At 42.5% G+C, this 15,941-nt stretch overlaps 1 protein-coding gene across 1 annotated transcript in view; it reads left to right on the top strand.

Annotated features, from left to right (window-relative positions):
- Positions 1–10,707, top strand: part of SLC39A12 (solute carrier family 39 member 12) — a 94,636-nt gene extending 83,929 nt beyond the window's left edge. Inside the window, exons 10-12 of the mRNA XM_040434054.1 lie at positions 442–600; positions 3,376–3,563; positions 10,579–10,707. Of these exons, the coding sequence (XP_040289988.1) occupies positions 442–600; positions 3,376–3,563; positions 10,579–10,707 (476 nt within the window). The remainder of the gene's footprint in view (positions 1–441; positions 601–3,375; positions 3,564–10,578) is intronic.
- Positions 10,708–15,941: the final 5,234 nt, after the last annotated feature.

Raw genomic sequence — 15,941 nt, 5'->3', positions numbered from 1 at the left:
AGATCCAGCATTCCGGCAAGTGTACCGGAATTTTGGCCAGAGAAATTGCTGCAATATTTTCTCTGGCCAAATACTGTAAGAATGACTGCAGTGAAGACATCCTGGTGCATACTTAACAGATTGCTCTCCATTCAGAATGCTTTAGGATAAAGCTGAAGCGTTTTTTTCTGGTATTGAGCCCCTGTGACGGAACTCAATACCAGAAAACTTTAACGCTAGTGTGAAAGTAGCCTCAGCTGTAGAAGAAAAACTGTTGAACATTTTTGATAAAGACCTATTGAATGTAATAACAAAGAAAAAAATTGCCCCAATGGTGTCCAATTAGAAAATTAAAACCAGTATAACGGTTCCATATACGGACTAATCTAAAGTAAATAATACATATAATAAATATAGTGCCGAATACGATCTGTCATACTACTTTCCTTCTTTTTTTTTTAGATAAAGGGATAACCTTGCTAGCCATAATGATCCTGGTTGGAGACAGTCTACATAATTTTGCTGACGGCATGGTAATAGGATCTGCATTCTCATCTTCAACCGAAACAGGCGTGGCAACAACCATTGCCATTCTCTGTCATGAAATCCCCCATGAAATGGGTATGTATATCGAATCACTGACTTGCACAGTATGTTATGCTGTAAAGGGGCAATCGCCAATGTAGAGGCAGATTTACTTATCTGGTTTGTCTAATACTAAGATGGTGTCAATCTGTCACTGTGGCTAGATGATAAATCTGGTGCGTATTAAGACTGTGTATAGTCTATATTTATACCACATTGGTTTACTTTGTGTTAGGATTCTTTGCCAATTTTTGGGCACAGTATTGCATCTTAAAGGGGTTTTCCAGGATTATGATCTTATTTAACAGATATGGTCATATAGTTGCTTACCTCGTGTACATCTTCCCCACGCTTTTTCCCCCCCCGAAATTGGACTCTCTTGACCCGTTTTCACCATGTAAACCAACCCCTCTGGTTTGTTTCCATTCTGTATGTAGCACTTCCTGTTGCTGTATCCAACCAAACCCATGATGCACTTCTCCTTTCTCTGCCACACCTCCAGAACTGCCCCTAACCACGCCCAGAAAGTTTATAGCTCCTCCCACCCAGCTAGTTACATAGATACTCCCCTATCACTACCCTGCCCATGGACATAACATCACATCACAGGAAATAGAGCTGCATGGACATGGTCATGTGACCACAGCCCAGTATATATTACAAAATTACAGCAACCTTCATAAATGATTATTTTAATGGTTGGACAGTGGAAAACCCCTTTAAGCCACACTGTTTAGCCGTGCCCCCTTTTCTGCTAAGCCCTGCTCACTTACCAAGCTAAGCACAAAAAGTGTCCCTGCGCAGCTTTTGGTCCCGAGTAACGCTAGGGAGGCTCGTCCCCGTCCCCGCCTGCCATTGGCTGCTCCCCCCAACACCGGATGTTTTCATCCGTGTACAGGGAGAAGCAGCAGAGCCAGTATGGGGACCAGGAGCAGCACCGGGAGCGGGATAAGTATATTATCTGTGAGGGGCCCGGCACATGGGGGGCTGTTTGTGAAATTGGATAACCTCTTTCATAAATGTGGCACACAGCATGTACACCATAATTCTGGCTAAATTTAGTAAATAATCATTAGTCTATCTGCCCCAGTGTGCCCAAAATGAATGAGGCATAAAAGTTATACACTGGGGCAATGCCTGGTGTAAAGTGCAGTGAGCCCCTGAGGAGCCGGTGCAGAGAATAGGAGTGGTAGTGGCCCTGATGAAGGGTTTTGTCACAACGTACTCCCTCAGGCTGTTGCTCCCTGGGGATCAATGCAGTGGAAATGTAGTTTTGAAGACTGAGGCTAGAAATGAACGTATAAAAGTGTATTTTAATAAGTGCAAAGTATAACTTCTAATACATCTAATAACAGCGGATTCAAAGTGCAATTTTCTGGCACCTGTAAGGATGATAGAGGAAGGTTGGTTGGCTGCAGTTTAGCAGTGGTACAGTATTGTACTGGCCTAGTACTATTCTGGGTGATGGGTGTCTTAGCCATGGTCCCTCACCTCACAGCAGTGCCTTTAATGCTGGTTGTAGCTGTTCTCTTTGCTGTCTGTCTTCTAAAAGATTCACTTCAGACTGAATAAAGTTGATCTCTCTGGAGAATCCTTCTTAGGAGCAGGAGCTTTGCCGTGTGCTTCCTCTCCTTTCTCTGTCTCGACAGGAACTCCCCCTCCTGGCAGGAAGTATTAACAGCCCACTCCTACCAAGCGGGGAGGAACAGGGTGGTTAGCCCTGTTACTTGCCAACCATTCCCATCCACTATCTTAACTGGAAGATACAGCTAAATACATATAAAATACATATCATAACAATAAAATACATAACTTTATACAAATGTAGTACCCTCAGGACATGGGTACTGCAAAATCATGAGGGGGCGCTGTAGAAAGCGAGGGATTGAAATGAGACTAAAGAGAGAATCATACACCATCCCTCTGATCCTGTTCTAGGTATGTGACATACTGTATCTACAGTATATTAGTAGCAATTTGATATTCTCCATGTAATAACAAATCTGGAGCATCTTTTCCTATAACTCTACATTGTATTGTTCCGCTAATATTCCTCCTAGAAATGCATGAATACGTAGCTGGGTGTAACTAGTTGGGGGTATAATCCCTATACTTTCTCACACTATCCAATCAGTGCTGATGGTGCCAACTGTGTAGAAACACATCCTTTTGATAAAAGAAATGATAACGCCCAGATATTAATTGACATGTTAGGAAGAATGCTTATGTAAGAACATAATATGCCTTAAAGGGGTTGTCCCACGAAAAACATTCCACAGTTTTCCAACCAGCACATGGATCTGAATACTTTTGTAATTCCATGTAATTAAAAATGTAGCATTGCCAGTCAGCTAAACAAAAGAATATATCTGTATAGCGCCACCTGCTGTTTTTTTTTCTTATTTATTTGTCCTGCTCACTGAGAAGGCCGCACATGCTCAGTGTCATCCTTCAGCTGCCTCCTGAGCTGTGATAGGGAGAGCATGGACACGCCTCCTGAGCTGTGATAGGAAGAGCATGTACACGCCCCCTGAGCTGTGATAGGGAGAGCATGGACACGCCCCCTGAACTGTGATAGGGAGAGCATGGACACGCCCACTGAGCTGCAGCAGAAAAGACACTCCCCTTGAGCTTCCAGCTTGATATAAATCTAGCAGAGCAAAGAATGGGGAGATCTCTGGATCCATGTGAGGTACAGGGCTGGTTCTAGCTTTGTTAAAAAGAGGTCGTCATTTACTATATGATGTCTTTACATTAGTCATGGGATAACCCCTTTAAAATTAAAGAAAGAACCTTGTTTTTCTCTTGCAGGAGATTTTGCGGTCTTACTGAATACTGGACTTACAGCAAAAATTGCCTTTCTCATGAACTTTATCAGTGCTTTAACGGCCTTTGCGGGTCTCTACATTGGCCTGTCAGTGTCAACTAACCCAGATGTACAGATCTGGATATTTGCTGTCACTGCGGGAATGTTCCTTTATCTGTCACTAGTGGAAATGGTGAGTGACTTCTAGATTTCTAAAGTGTACAGCATGTGTATGGTCTGTAGACCCTCATACACACAGGAACTAACTAGTTCACGTACGGGGTATGTTGGACCTTCAGGACCAGACGAGGTTTAGAAATTTTACTAGATGTTAATTCAATAGCTTTCATTTTTTCTTCTGTTTTTAAAATTTTTATACATGGATACTGCTTTTTTGCCACCATTAACACTGTTATGGCTCATGCACACGAGCATATGTGTTTTGCAGTCCGAAAAACACAGATCCGCAAAAAAAAAAAGGATGACATCCGTATTGCATCTGTTTTTTTGCGGATCCATTGTAACAATGCCGGTCCTATTCTTGTCTGTTTTGCGGAATGGACATGCGAACATACGGAAACGGAATGCACACAGAGTCATTTCCATTTTTTTTTACAGACCCATTGAAGTGAATAGTTCCGCATACAGACACTTGAAAAACGGAAGGAAAACTGAGAAAAAATTTGTTTGTGTGCAAGAGCCCTTAAGAGTTGAAAAGTCCAAACTGGGCCTCATGAGTATGTTGTATCAGGATACAGCCACATGGTGCGGCCAGAACCTCATGTCCCTGCAAGCCATGGCGGTATTCAATCAACTAGTCAGAAACTTTTTTTTTAGGCAGCATTCATCATTAAAGGGGTCCCACAAAAAATATTCTAAATTTTTAAAACCATCAGCTGGATCTGAATACAGTCATGGCCAAAAGATTTAAAACCGATACATACTTTGCTTTTTATACTTTTTGTCTTCAGCTTTTATGGTGGAGATTTGCATTAAAGGGGTTATTCTACAGTTTTCAAGCCAGCAGCTGGATCTGAATACTTTTGTAATTGCATGTAATTAAAAAATTTGCACAGCCACCGAGTTATTCAAAATAATGTATCTGTATAGCGCCACCTGCTGTTTGTTTATTTCTTATTTCTTTGACCTGCTCACTAAGAAGACCGCACATGGTTATAATGGAAAATAATAGCATTATTTAAATCAGAATGCTAAGTAAAAAGTCCATTGTGGGATAAAAAATTTTTTAAAAAATGTAACTCACCTCATCCACTTGATCGCGCAGCCGGGCTCGTCTTCTTTCTTCTTCTTCTTCTTCCAGGACCTGAGCGCGGTGACGTCAGCGCAGGTCCTGCTGAAAAAAGATAGAAGGTTCTTCTATCTTCATTCAGCAGGACCTGCACTGATATCTACGTGGTGAGCGCGATGACGTCACCGAAGGTCCTTTCCCAACCAGATCCTGCAAGAAGAAGAAGACGAGCCCGGCTGCGCGATCAAGTGGATGAGGTGAGTTACATTTTTAATTTTTTTTAACCCCACAATGGACCTTTTACTTAGCATTCTGAATTAAATAATGCTATTATTTTCCATTATAACCATGTTATAATGGAAAATAATAAAGTAAATGGGGGCCCAGGCAACTCATCCCTTGTCTCCTTAGCAACCATGCGTGAAAATCACATTGCATCCACACTTGCTTGCGGATGCTTGCAATTTTCACGCATCCCAATTCATTTCTATAGGGCCTGCATTGCTTTAAAAACGCAGAATATAGAGCATGCTGCAATTTTCACGCAACGCACAAGTGATGCGTGAAAATCACCGCTCATCTGAATAGCCCCATTAAAGTGAATGGGTCTGGATTCAGTGCGGGTGCAATGCGTTCACCTCACGCATTGCACCCGCGCGAAATTCTCGCCCCGGTGAAAGGGGCCTTACCAGGAGAGAGCTGCAAGGGAAAAGACATCCCCCTAAAAAACAATATGCCCCCAGAGTTGTGACGGGGAGAGAACTGCAGCAGAAAGGACACGCCCCCTGAGCTGCCAGCTTGAAATTAATCTAGCAAAGCAATTGGAGCAAAGAATGGGGAGATCTCTGGATCCATGTGAGGTACAGGGCTGGTTCTAGCTTTGTTAGAAAGAGAATGTCATGTGTAGGTTTAACTGACCTGAACTTATCAGACAGTATATGATGTCTGCTTTCCTATTTTTACATTAATAATCGGACAACCTATTTAACGGCCACGCAACTGCTGCCACGGCATGCATGACCATGTGGTTCTTGCTGCATGACGATCGTGTCACGGTCGTGCTATTTGGCTGCACACAAGCATATTCGGGATATATCTGTCCATATTACTTGTGTATATCACAGCCGCCACTTAAAAGGGATCTGTCACCAGTTTTGTGGTGTCCTATAGAGATAAGTGAAGTGTTTAAAAATTAGATTCGGCTGCTTCGCCAAACTTTGACAAGAAATTTGATTTTATTATGAATTATTTCTACATTGTATGGAGCGGGTGCAATAGCGGGGAACAGCCATTGCTCCACCCCCTGTCATTTAACCCCTGAGATGCTGCAATCACTGCACCTGAGTGTCATAATCATCCTATCAGGGGTTAAAACAAAAAATAATACATACTCACCTCATCGATTGGATCGCGGAGAGGCCGCCGAGGCCATCTTGATTGAAGAAAACACGCCAATTCTCACTCACGCTGATGTGATGACATCACCACGTCATCACGCTGAGTGGGTGCGGTGACATCATCACTGATGATGTCGTTACCACGAAGCACCAGGAGATTCAGATTTGTGGAGAATCGATTTTTTTTTTCTTTGTGGACTTTGATTCGTTCAACACTGGTGTCCTAAGGCCTCTTTCACACGGGCGTTGCGGGAAAAGGTGTGGGTGCGTTGCGGGAACATGCGCAAATTTTCCACGCGAGTGCAAAACATTGTAATGCGTTTTGCACTCACGTAAGAAAAATCGCGCAGATTGTAGATTGTATTATTTTCCCTTATAACATGGTTATAAGGGAAAATAATATCATTCTGAATACAGAATGCATAGTACAATAGCGCTGGAGGGGTTAAAAAAAATAATAATAATTTAACTCACCTTAGTCCACTTGCTCGCGCAGCCCGGCTTCTCTTCTGTCTCCTTCTTTGCTGATTGCCGGAACAGGACCTGTGGTGACGTCACTCCGGTCATCACATGGTCCATCACATGATCCATCACCATGGTAAAAGATCATGTGATGGATCATATGATGACCGGAGTGACGTCACTACAGGTCCTGTTCTGGCAATCAGCAAAGAAGGAGACAGAAGAGAAGCCGGGCTGCGCGAGCAAGTGGACTAAGGTGAGTTAAATTATTATTATTTTTTTAACCCCTCCAGCGCTATATTACTATGCATTCTGTATTCAGAATGATATTATTTTTCCTTATAACCATGTTATAAGGGAAAATAATAATGATCGGGTCTCCATCCCGATCGTTTCCTAGCAACCGTGCGTGAAAATTGCACAGCATCCGCACTTGCTTGCGGATGCTTGCGATTTTCACGCAACCCCATTCATTTCTATGGGGCCTGTGTTACGTGAAAAACGCACAAAATAGAGCACGCTGCGATTTTCACGCAACGCACAAGTGATGCGTGAAAATCACCGCTCATGTGCACAGCCCCATAGAAATTAATGGGTCGGGATTCAGTGCGGGTGCAATGCGTTCAACTCGCGCATCGCATCCGCGCGGAATACTCGCCCGTGTGAAAGGGGCCTAAGGGTAACATAAACTAGTGACAGGTCTCCTTAGCAAAATGCTGGTTCACTTTCTTAAATTGACCCAGCCGTTTTTGCCCAAAAATTCAGGTCAGTTAAACCTACTATTGGACTGTGACACATGCGAGTAATATGGATGGAAAATGCATGCAAAATATGCAACTTTGAGTAGCCCCTTAGCTCAGGCTCAGTCCACATCTCATTTTTGCACACATTTGGAAACATACTGAATACACGCTAAATATGACCTCAGGTCCCAATGTACATAGCATAGGCAGAAAGAGTGCCCTTTGGAATATGTTTGACCGGTCTGCGTTGCGTGCATATTTTTCTGTGTATAGGAAGAACAGTCTACTACACTTCCTATAAAGTATCCTGCAGTAAACATTAGTGGTGAGCGAAGTATTAAAAAATTTGATACGTCTGCTTCGCTGAATTTTACCCAAAAATTTGCTTTGTGATGAATTACTTCGTCACGAAGCGCATTTCTTTGTAAGTAGTGGGTGCAATGACGGAGCGGTGATTGCGCCGCCCTCCATCTTTGTACCCCTCAGATGCAGCGTTCACAGCTGATCGTGGCATCTGTTACTAATATTACAGTGTAACATTAAAAAAAAAAATAATACCCTCATCCATTTGATCGCGAAGAGCCGGCCACGGACATCTTGATTGAAGATCCAGCGTGAAATCTCGCGCGGCCCATGATCAAGTCATATGTCAATGCACACAGGATTTTGTGCAAGATCTTCCATCCACTTTGTGGAGTTCGATTCACTCAAGTAAATATGTTGAGCTTGGGTGGACCTGCCCACTTCTGACAAACCACGTTGTGAAAAGTAGAATTTTTGAGCATTAAACTGACATGCAGGGTTAATACATGTGCCCCATTCGATTTTTAGCAAAGATGGGTCATGTAACCCCTGTGGCATGATGTAACTTTTCACAATGATTTTCTCAGATCGAACCCCAAACGTTTTCACTTTTTAATTGCCCACCCCGACTTTTTTGGCTGTAATCAAGGCCTGCAATAATCTCACGGCATCTCGCTTCCTCCTCAAGCTGCTGACTGGAGTTGGCTGGCATTTAATAAGATAACGTTCACGCTCCAGATCAATGAACGCAGGAACGTTCAGCGATGCGTCCGACCCTTCCTGAATCATCTCTAAATGAACGTCCAAAGATCCATCATTAGATGGAAGTGACAAATACATTGTGAGATTCAACATCATCAACCCATCTGGATCATTTCTTGAATGTCAGAAATATGATAATCGTCAGACGCCTTCACCGCCCGCCATGTGTCGTGCTGGAACAGCATCACACACGCTTTATATTCATTACAGGATCTTAGTCCTACTTTACTTCTGATTGATAGATTCAAACCTGAAATGGTTTTCCGGGACTTAAAGGGGTTATCCCATGATTGATGTAAAAAATATGGAAATCAGACATCATATAGTACAAGACAATCTCTTTCTAACACAGCTAGAACCAGCCCTGCACCTCACATGGATCCAGAGATCTCCCCATTCATTGCTCTGCTAGATTCTCTTCAGACTGGCAGCTCAGGGGATGTGGCCTTTCTCAGGGGGGGTGTCCTTTCTGCTGCAGCTGTCCCCCTATCGCAGCTCATGGGACATGTTATTTCTGCCGCAGCTCTCTCCCTATAACTGTCACAGCTTCTAACAGCAGATAGGGCTGGCGACAATTGAAGGATGGAACTAAGCATGTGCGACCACCTCAGTAGGTGGACGTGCACATTACTATACAGAATAAACACCAGGGGGCACCATTATAATGAAGTAATAGAAAATCTCACAGCTGAAGCCAAATAGAGTTACCAATTTTTCATGTTGAATATAGATTTAAATAACATTTAATGGTGGCACAACCCCTTTACATATTGATTATCTATCCTCACGGTAGATCATTAATATCTTATCGTTAGTAGTCCGACTACTGGTACCCCAAGCTAATCAGCTATTTGAAGAGGATGCAGCGCTCAGGCAGTCTCTTCTTAAGCCTGTGACGGCGCATCCATCAATCACATGGCTTTTGTGCAGTTCAATCCCATTCAAATGAATGGGATTAGGCTGCAATACCAAGCACAGCCACTAGGCAATGTATGGCGCTGTGCACTGTTGGATCGCTGCGGACATGCCTTTAGACATGTGATCGGCAGGCGTGCCTGAAGTCAGACCTCTACCAATCAGATATTAATGAGCTATACAGAGGATAGGTGGTCAATATTTAATTCCTGGGCAACCCCTTTGAGGAGCCCATACACCCTACACTAAAGTTTATGAAAATAGATGTTTTCAAACACAATGAACGTTTGTCAAGTGGATTTTATCAATGAATGATCATTTTAGCCGTCATCTGGGACAAAGCCCCACACAGTCAACTCTTCTTCTATGAGGAAGATCACTGCACAGCAGCCATTACCCGCCTGGTGTCACTGGCCAATATCAACTCAAATATGTACCGTACGGCTGCATCAGAACAACATCTATCTATCTCATATACAGTATCTATCTATCTATCTATCTATCTATCTCCTATCTATCTATCTATCTATCTATCTATCTATCTATCTATCTATCTATCTATTATCTATCTATCTATCTATCTATCTCATATACAGTATCTATCTATCTATCTATCTATCTATCTCCTATCTATCTATCTATCTATCTATCTATCTATCTATCTATCTCATATCTATCTATCTATCTATCTATCTATCTATCTATCTATCTATTATCTATCTATCTATCTATCTATCTATCTCAGATCTATCTATCTATCTATCTATCTATCTATCTATCTATTATCTATCTATCTATCTATCTATCTATCTATCTCCTATCTATCTATCTATCTATCTATCTATCTATCTATCTATCTATCTATCTATTATCTATCTATCTATCTATCTATCTATCTATCTCATATACAGTATCTATCTATCTATCTATCTATCTCATATCTATCTATCTATCTATCTATCTATCTATCTATTATCTATCTGTCTATCTATCTATCTATCTCAGATCTATCTATCTATCTATCTATCTCATATCTATCTATCTATCTATTTATCTATCTCATATCTATCTTTCTATTATCTATCTATCTATCTATCTATCTATCTATTAATATCCTATCTATCTACCTAATATATATCTCCTATCTATCTATCTATCTATCTATCTATCTATTTATCTATCTATCTATCTATTATCTATCTATCTATCTATCTCATATCTATCTATCTATCTATCTATCTATCTATCTATTATCTATCTATTTATCTATCTATCCATCTACTGTATTGACCTGATATGTATTATGTATCTTAGAAGAAGCCGATGCAGTATATCTATAAAGTGTTATTCATATTTCCCATGTCTTATTTTTTTTAGTTACCTGAAATGACTCACATTCAGACGCAGAGACCGTGGCTGATGTTTTTCCTGCAAAATCTAGGACTGCTCCTCGGATGGCTGTGCCTGTTACTACTAGCGATATATGAACATAAAATTAAGCTATAACATTGCCATTATTTTAATATACTGTGTTTCTTTTCATCCGGACTATGTAGTGAGATCCTCTGCATATGTCTTAACAAAATGTTCTATAATGTCCCGTTTATCTCCAGCCCTATTGTCATCATTGTTTTGTTTCACTAGAAGATACGTGGATTAAATGAATCAGTTTTTTCATGTTTCAGTACTTGAGCTATTTATATGCTGTATATATATATATAGAAACAAAAAAAAGGAAAAAAAGCAGCACACAATGTCACCGGGTGCAAAAACAATCCTCCTGGGGACCTGCGACCAAGATCCCAAATTGTATAGAAAGCGAAAGAAGGCAGCACTCTAAATAAACTTGAAAAAAGTGGACGGTTTATTCACTCATTCAGCGACGTTTCAGCTCTCTCAATGGAGCCTTTTTCCAGCTGAGTAACATGTGCCAAATTACATATATAAATAGTGCAAGTAATTACCAGAATACAAATTGGTACATTATATAATAAAGTGCAAATGCATACAAATTACAATCGCATTACAGATATAAATACCATGGTGTCATAATATAGTGAAATAACAATGTAAAAAAATCTTAAAAAATTCACAGTATGATATCTCCGGTGTACAATCTTCAGAATACCATAATCATCAATCAAGTCTGTGACGGTGAACAAAGGTGTATAGCATAATATAACAATCAAAAAATTAAAAACCTTTGAATGAATCACTTGCGGCTGAATATACCTGGTGGAATCTGTTGGCGTCCGGAAGACTCAACGGTGCATGCGCCGCCTCATCCGCTATGGCGAGAATCACAAAGTTAATGTGTGGTATAACAACCACATCCAAAATGGCCGCTTCAGAACTTTACTCTAGGGCGCATGCGCATGCCAGTAATAACGCCCATATAGGATATGATATTATATTGAAGTATAAAAGCAGGAATGTTCACGTAAGGCGAATACCGGAGAAACTATGTTGGCGGTCCTTCTTTTTATTTTTTTCAATATGTATAACTGGCATCTGACGTCAGCCCCTGTCTGATATATAGTGCGACTCTAGCCCCCTTTGGGACTTGAGTGGCACTGTCACAGACGGTTGGCACTGACATATTTATTATTTATTGTTAATAAACTGATATGATGAGCCCCGATGCAGTCTTGTCCGTGTCCCTTCCGTTGATACACAGCGGTTTACTACTGTGCAGCTGTGGGGGACATGGAGCGGATTGGCTGTTATTCTGGACAGCGGGAGATTAACGGTGTGAAGACCGGGCTGTCCCGCTGATACAGATATCCTATTGGCGACCGACGTTGATTCGCCGGCCTCCGATATATGGATCAGCTGTTTTCTGCTAGATACTGCGGCGCTCTGACACTGTATAAGTGTCTGTCAAATATATATGGGCGTTATTACTGGCATGCGCATGCGCCCTAGAGTAAAGTTCTGAAGCGGCCATTTTGGATGTGGTTGTTATACCACACATTAACTTTGTGATTCTCGCGATAGCGGATGAGGCGGCACATGCGCCGTTGAGTCTTCCGGACGCCAACAGATTCCACCAGGTCTATTCAGCCGCAAGTGATTCATTCAAAGGTTTTTAATTTTTTGATTGTTATATTATGCTATACACCTTTGTTCACCGTCACAGACTTGATTGATGATTATGGTATTCTGAAGATTGTACACCAGAGATATCATACTGTGAATTTTTTAAGATTTTTTTACATTGTTATTTCACTATATTATGACACCATGGTATTTATATCTGTAATGCGATTGTAATTTGTATGCATTTGCACTTTATTATATAATGTACCAATTTGTATTCTGGTAATTACTTGCACTATTTATATATGTAATTTGGCACATGTTACTCAGCTGGAAAAAGGCTCCATTGAGAGAGCTGAAACGTCGCTGAATGAGTGAATAAACCGTCCACTTTTTTCAAGTTTATTTGGAGTGCTGCCTTTTTTCGCTTTCTATATATATATATATATATATACACACAGTGCCTTGCAAAAGTATTCACCCCCTTGACTTTTTTGTATTTTGGTGCCTCACAACCTGAAATTAACATGTATTGTTTGAGGATTTGCATCATTTAATTTACAGAACATGCCGACAACTATGAAGATGTTTTTTTTTTATTGTGAAGCAAACAACAAATAGGACAGAATAACAGAAAAAGTCAATGTGCAGAACTATTCACCCCCCTAAAGTCAATACTTTGTAGAGCCACCTTTTGTGGCAATCACAGCTCCAAGTCGCTTTGGTTAAGTCTCTATGAGCTTGCCACATCTTACCACTGGGATTTTTGCCCATTTCTCCTTGCAAAACTGCTCCAGCTCCTTCAAGTTGGATGTTTGCGCTTGTGAACAGCAATCTTTAAGTCTGACCACAGATTTTCTACTGGATTGAGATCTGGGCTTTGACTCAGCCATTCCAACACATTTACATGTTTCTCCTTAAACCACTCAAGTGTTGCTTTAGCCGTGTGTTTGGGGTCCTCCGTCCTAGCCTCAAATCACGCACAGAGTGGTACAGGTTGTGCTCAAGAATATCCCTGTATTTAGCACCATCCATCTTTCCCTCAACTCTGACCAGTTTCCCACTCCCATCCTCACAGCATGATGAAGGATGGTGTTCTTTGGGTGATGTGATGTCTTGGGTTTGCTCCAGACATAGCGTTTTCTTTGATGGCCGAAAAGTGAAATTTTAGTCTAATCAGACCAGAGCACTTTCCTCTATACATTTTGGGAGTCTCACACATGCCTTTTCGCAAACTCACAACGTGCCTTTTTGTTTTTAGCTGAAAGTAATGGCTTTCTTCTGACCACTCTGCCATAAAGCCCAACTCTATGGAGCGTACGGCTTATTGTCATCCTATGTACAGATACTTCAGTCTCTTCTATGGTACTCTGCAGCTCCTCCAGGGTTACCTTAGGTCTGCCTCTCTGAATAATGCCCTCCTTGCCCGGTCCGTGAGTTTTGGTGGGCGGCCGTCTCTTGGCAGGTTTGCTGTTGTGCCATGTTCTTTTTTTATTTGTTTATGATAGATTTGATGGTGCTCCTGGGGATCATTAAAGATTTTGTAATGGGACACCGAAGGCGCACTCGGTCTCCCATCAGCCGCAGACCTGCTGCTTAGCTTCGGGAGCGAGGATCTGTGTTCGGCCTCGTTCCCAGGGTGGCTTTTGCTAGCTGGGAGGCTCCCTGCTCCTAGGTCTGCCTTGAGCGCCGAGCTGATCACTCGGTGCTCGACTTGTCTGTCTGTCGGTCATGTGACGCTGGCCACGTCATATAACCCTCACTCCCCACTATAAATACAGGCAACCTGCTGGCTACAGGTTGCCTGTGATTTTGGTCCCTTAGGCTGTGTATTATTATTGTTATTAAGCTTACCTTTGGATTTGACCCTTGATCTGCTTCCTGACACCTCTTCTGCCTGCTCCCTGAACCTTGACCCTACTTCACGGAGTTTGACCATGTCTTGCTTTTGGATATTGTCTTTGCCTCTTCTCTTGTACTGACGTGACCTCCCGGATTTTGACCTCGGCCCGCTCTCGGATCTGTCTCTGTCTCCTCCCTCGTACTGACGTGACCTCCTGGACTGACCCCGGCTAGTTTACCTGCCTCGCCCTTCCGTTTTTGGTGGTACCTTGCTTGTTCCACCTCTCTGTCCGCTCGAGTGCTACCTCTCATTGGCTGTCCGCTTCCCTGCTGTCTCTATCTCTCTGCTTGCACTTACTCAGGTCAGGGACTGTCGCCCAGTTGCGCCCCGTCACCTAGGGTGGGTGGTGCAAGTGGGCAGGGACAGGGGACCGGGTGGCAGCTCAGGGGGTGCACCTCCGCTCTATCTTTATACCCGTGACGCTACCCCGTGACAGAATCATAGGCCTTAATTTAGCATGGACCCTCTACAGAGCCTCACCGAACATGTGCAGGGTCTTGATCAAATAGTACAGGAACTTGGGGAGAGACTACAGGTTCAGGAGACCGTCCAAACTCCCCCCATTCTTACTCCCGCCACCACATCTCCTCTTCCACTGCGGCTGCGCGGTCAAATTCGTAGCGCAGTGGAAAAGGAGAGAGGAGGAGAGTAAACGAGCGGGCAGAGGCATACGGAGGGCGGGGTTATGAGCCGTTGAGGAGGTGCTGCCTGGGGCTCGGACGATTGAGACACCGCCCTAGGCACTTGAGAGGGCGCATTTACAGAATCTTAAAAGTTCATTTTTGGCTGAAAGAAAACTCCATTAGATACAACAAAGGTACCTACAACAAAGGTACCGATTTTAAGTTCTGGGTGGCACATATAACTCTATTTGATCAGTCTAATATGCTCAAATGTGGTGACAGACTCCCTTTAACCGTAGTTCAAGCTGGGGTTTCATTGGATATTATTCCTCATTTTATTTCTGATTATTCAGATGTTTTTTCCACCACTGAGACAGATACTCTTCCTCCCCATAGGTCTTATGACTGTGTTATCGACTTGGTACCCGAGTCCAAATTTCCTAAAGGACGGATTTATAATCTTTCCGGTCCTGAGTGCAGGGCCATGAAAGACTATATCCAGGAGAGTCTCAGAAAGGGATATATTAGGCCCTCCACCTCTCCCCTGGGAGCAGGATTCTTTTTTGTTAAAAAGAAGGACGGTGGTCTCAGGCCCTGCATTGACTATAGAAATTTGAATAAAATCACTATTAGGAATCAGTATGACTTAATAGGATGGAAGAATCTCCTCCGTCCGTACCACTAACCTCCCCTTCAATAAACCACACCGACACCGACTTGATTGGAGAAATTGACCGTGATGGCCGAACTTTATTATTCACATATAATAATAATAAATAATCACGACAATAATGACAATAATAATAACAACCGACACATTAACACAACCTTCAATGTTATGACCCACTGCACAGTAACAAAAGGATCATGGAGGGCAACCCAAACCAGCGCCATCTTCCTTAACCGTCTCACCTTGTACTTCAAGCTTACCCTCGGCCGCACTCACCGACCCAAGAGCACCAACTGCTTGAAGTAACCAAGTATCTCCTCCTGTAGGCCTTTTAGCCCAGACAGGAGCCCCCATCCTCGGCATTCAGAAACCACATGAGATGCAGGCTCCAACATGTCCCGCATCTCTTAACCATTGAATCGCTCCCCCAGGATCCCCTAACAATCAGCCCAACCAGACGCCATCCACTAACCACCTAAAATAGGGTGGGAGGGTGGGAAACGCG

This window comes from Bufo bufo, chromosome 5 (genome assembly GCF_905171765.1).
Source record: "Bufo bufo chromosome 5, aBufBuf1.1, whole genome shotgun sequence".
NCBI classification, from domain to species: domain Eukaryota; kingdom Metazoa; phylum Chordata; class Amphibia; order Anura; family Bufonidae; genus Bufo; species Bufo bufo.
This window is presented reverse-complemented; position numbering and strand designations above follow the sequence as displayed.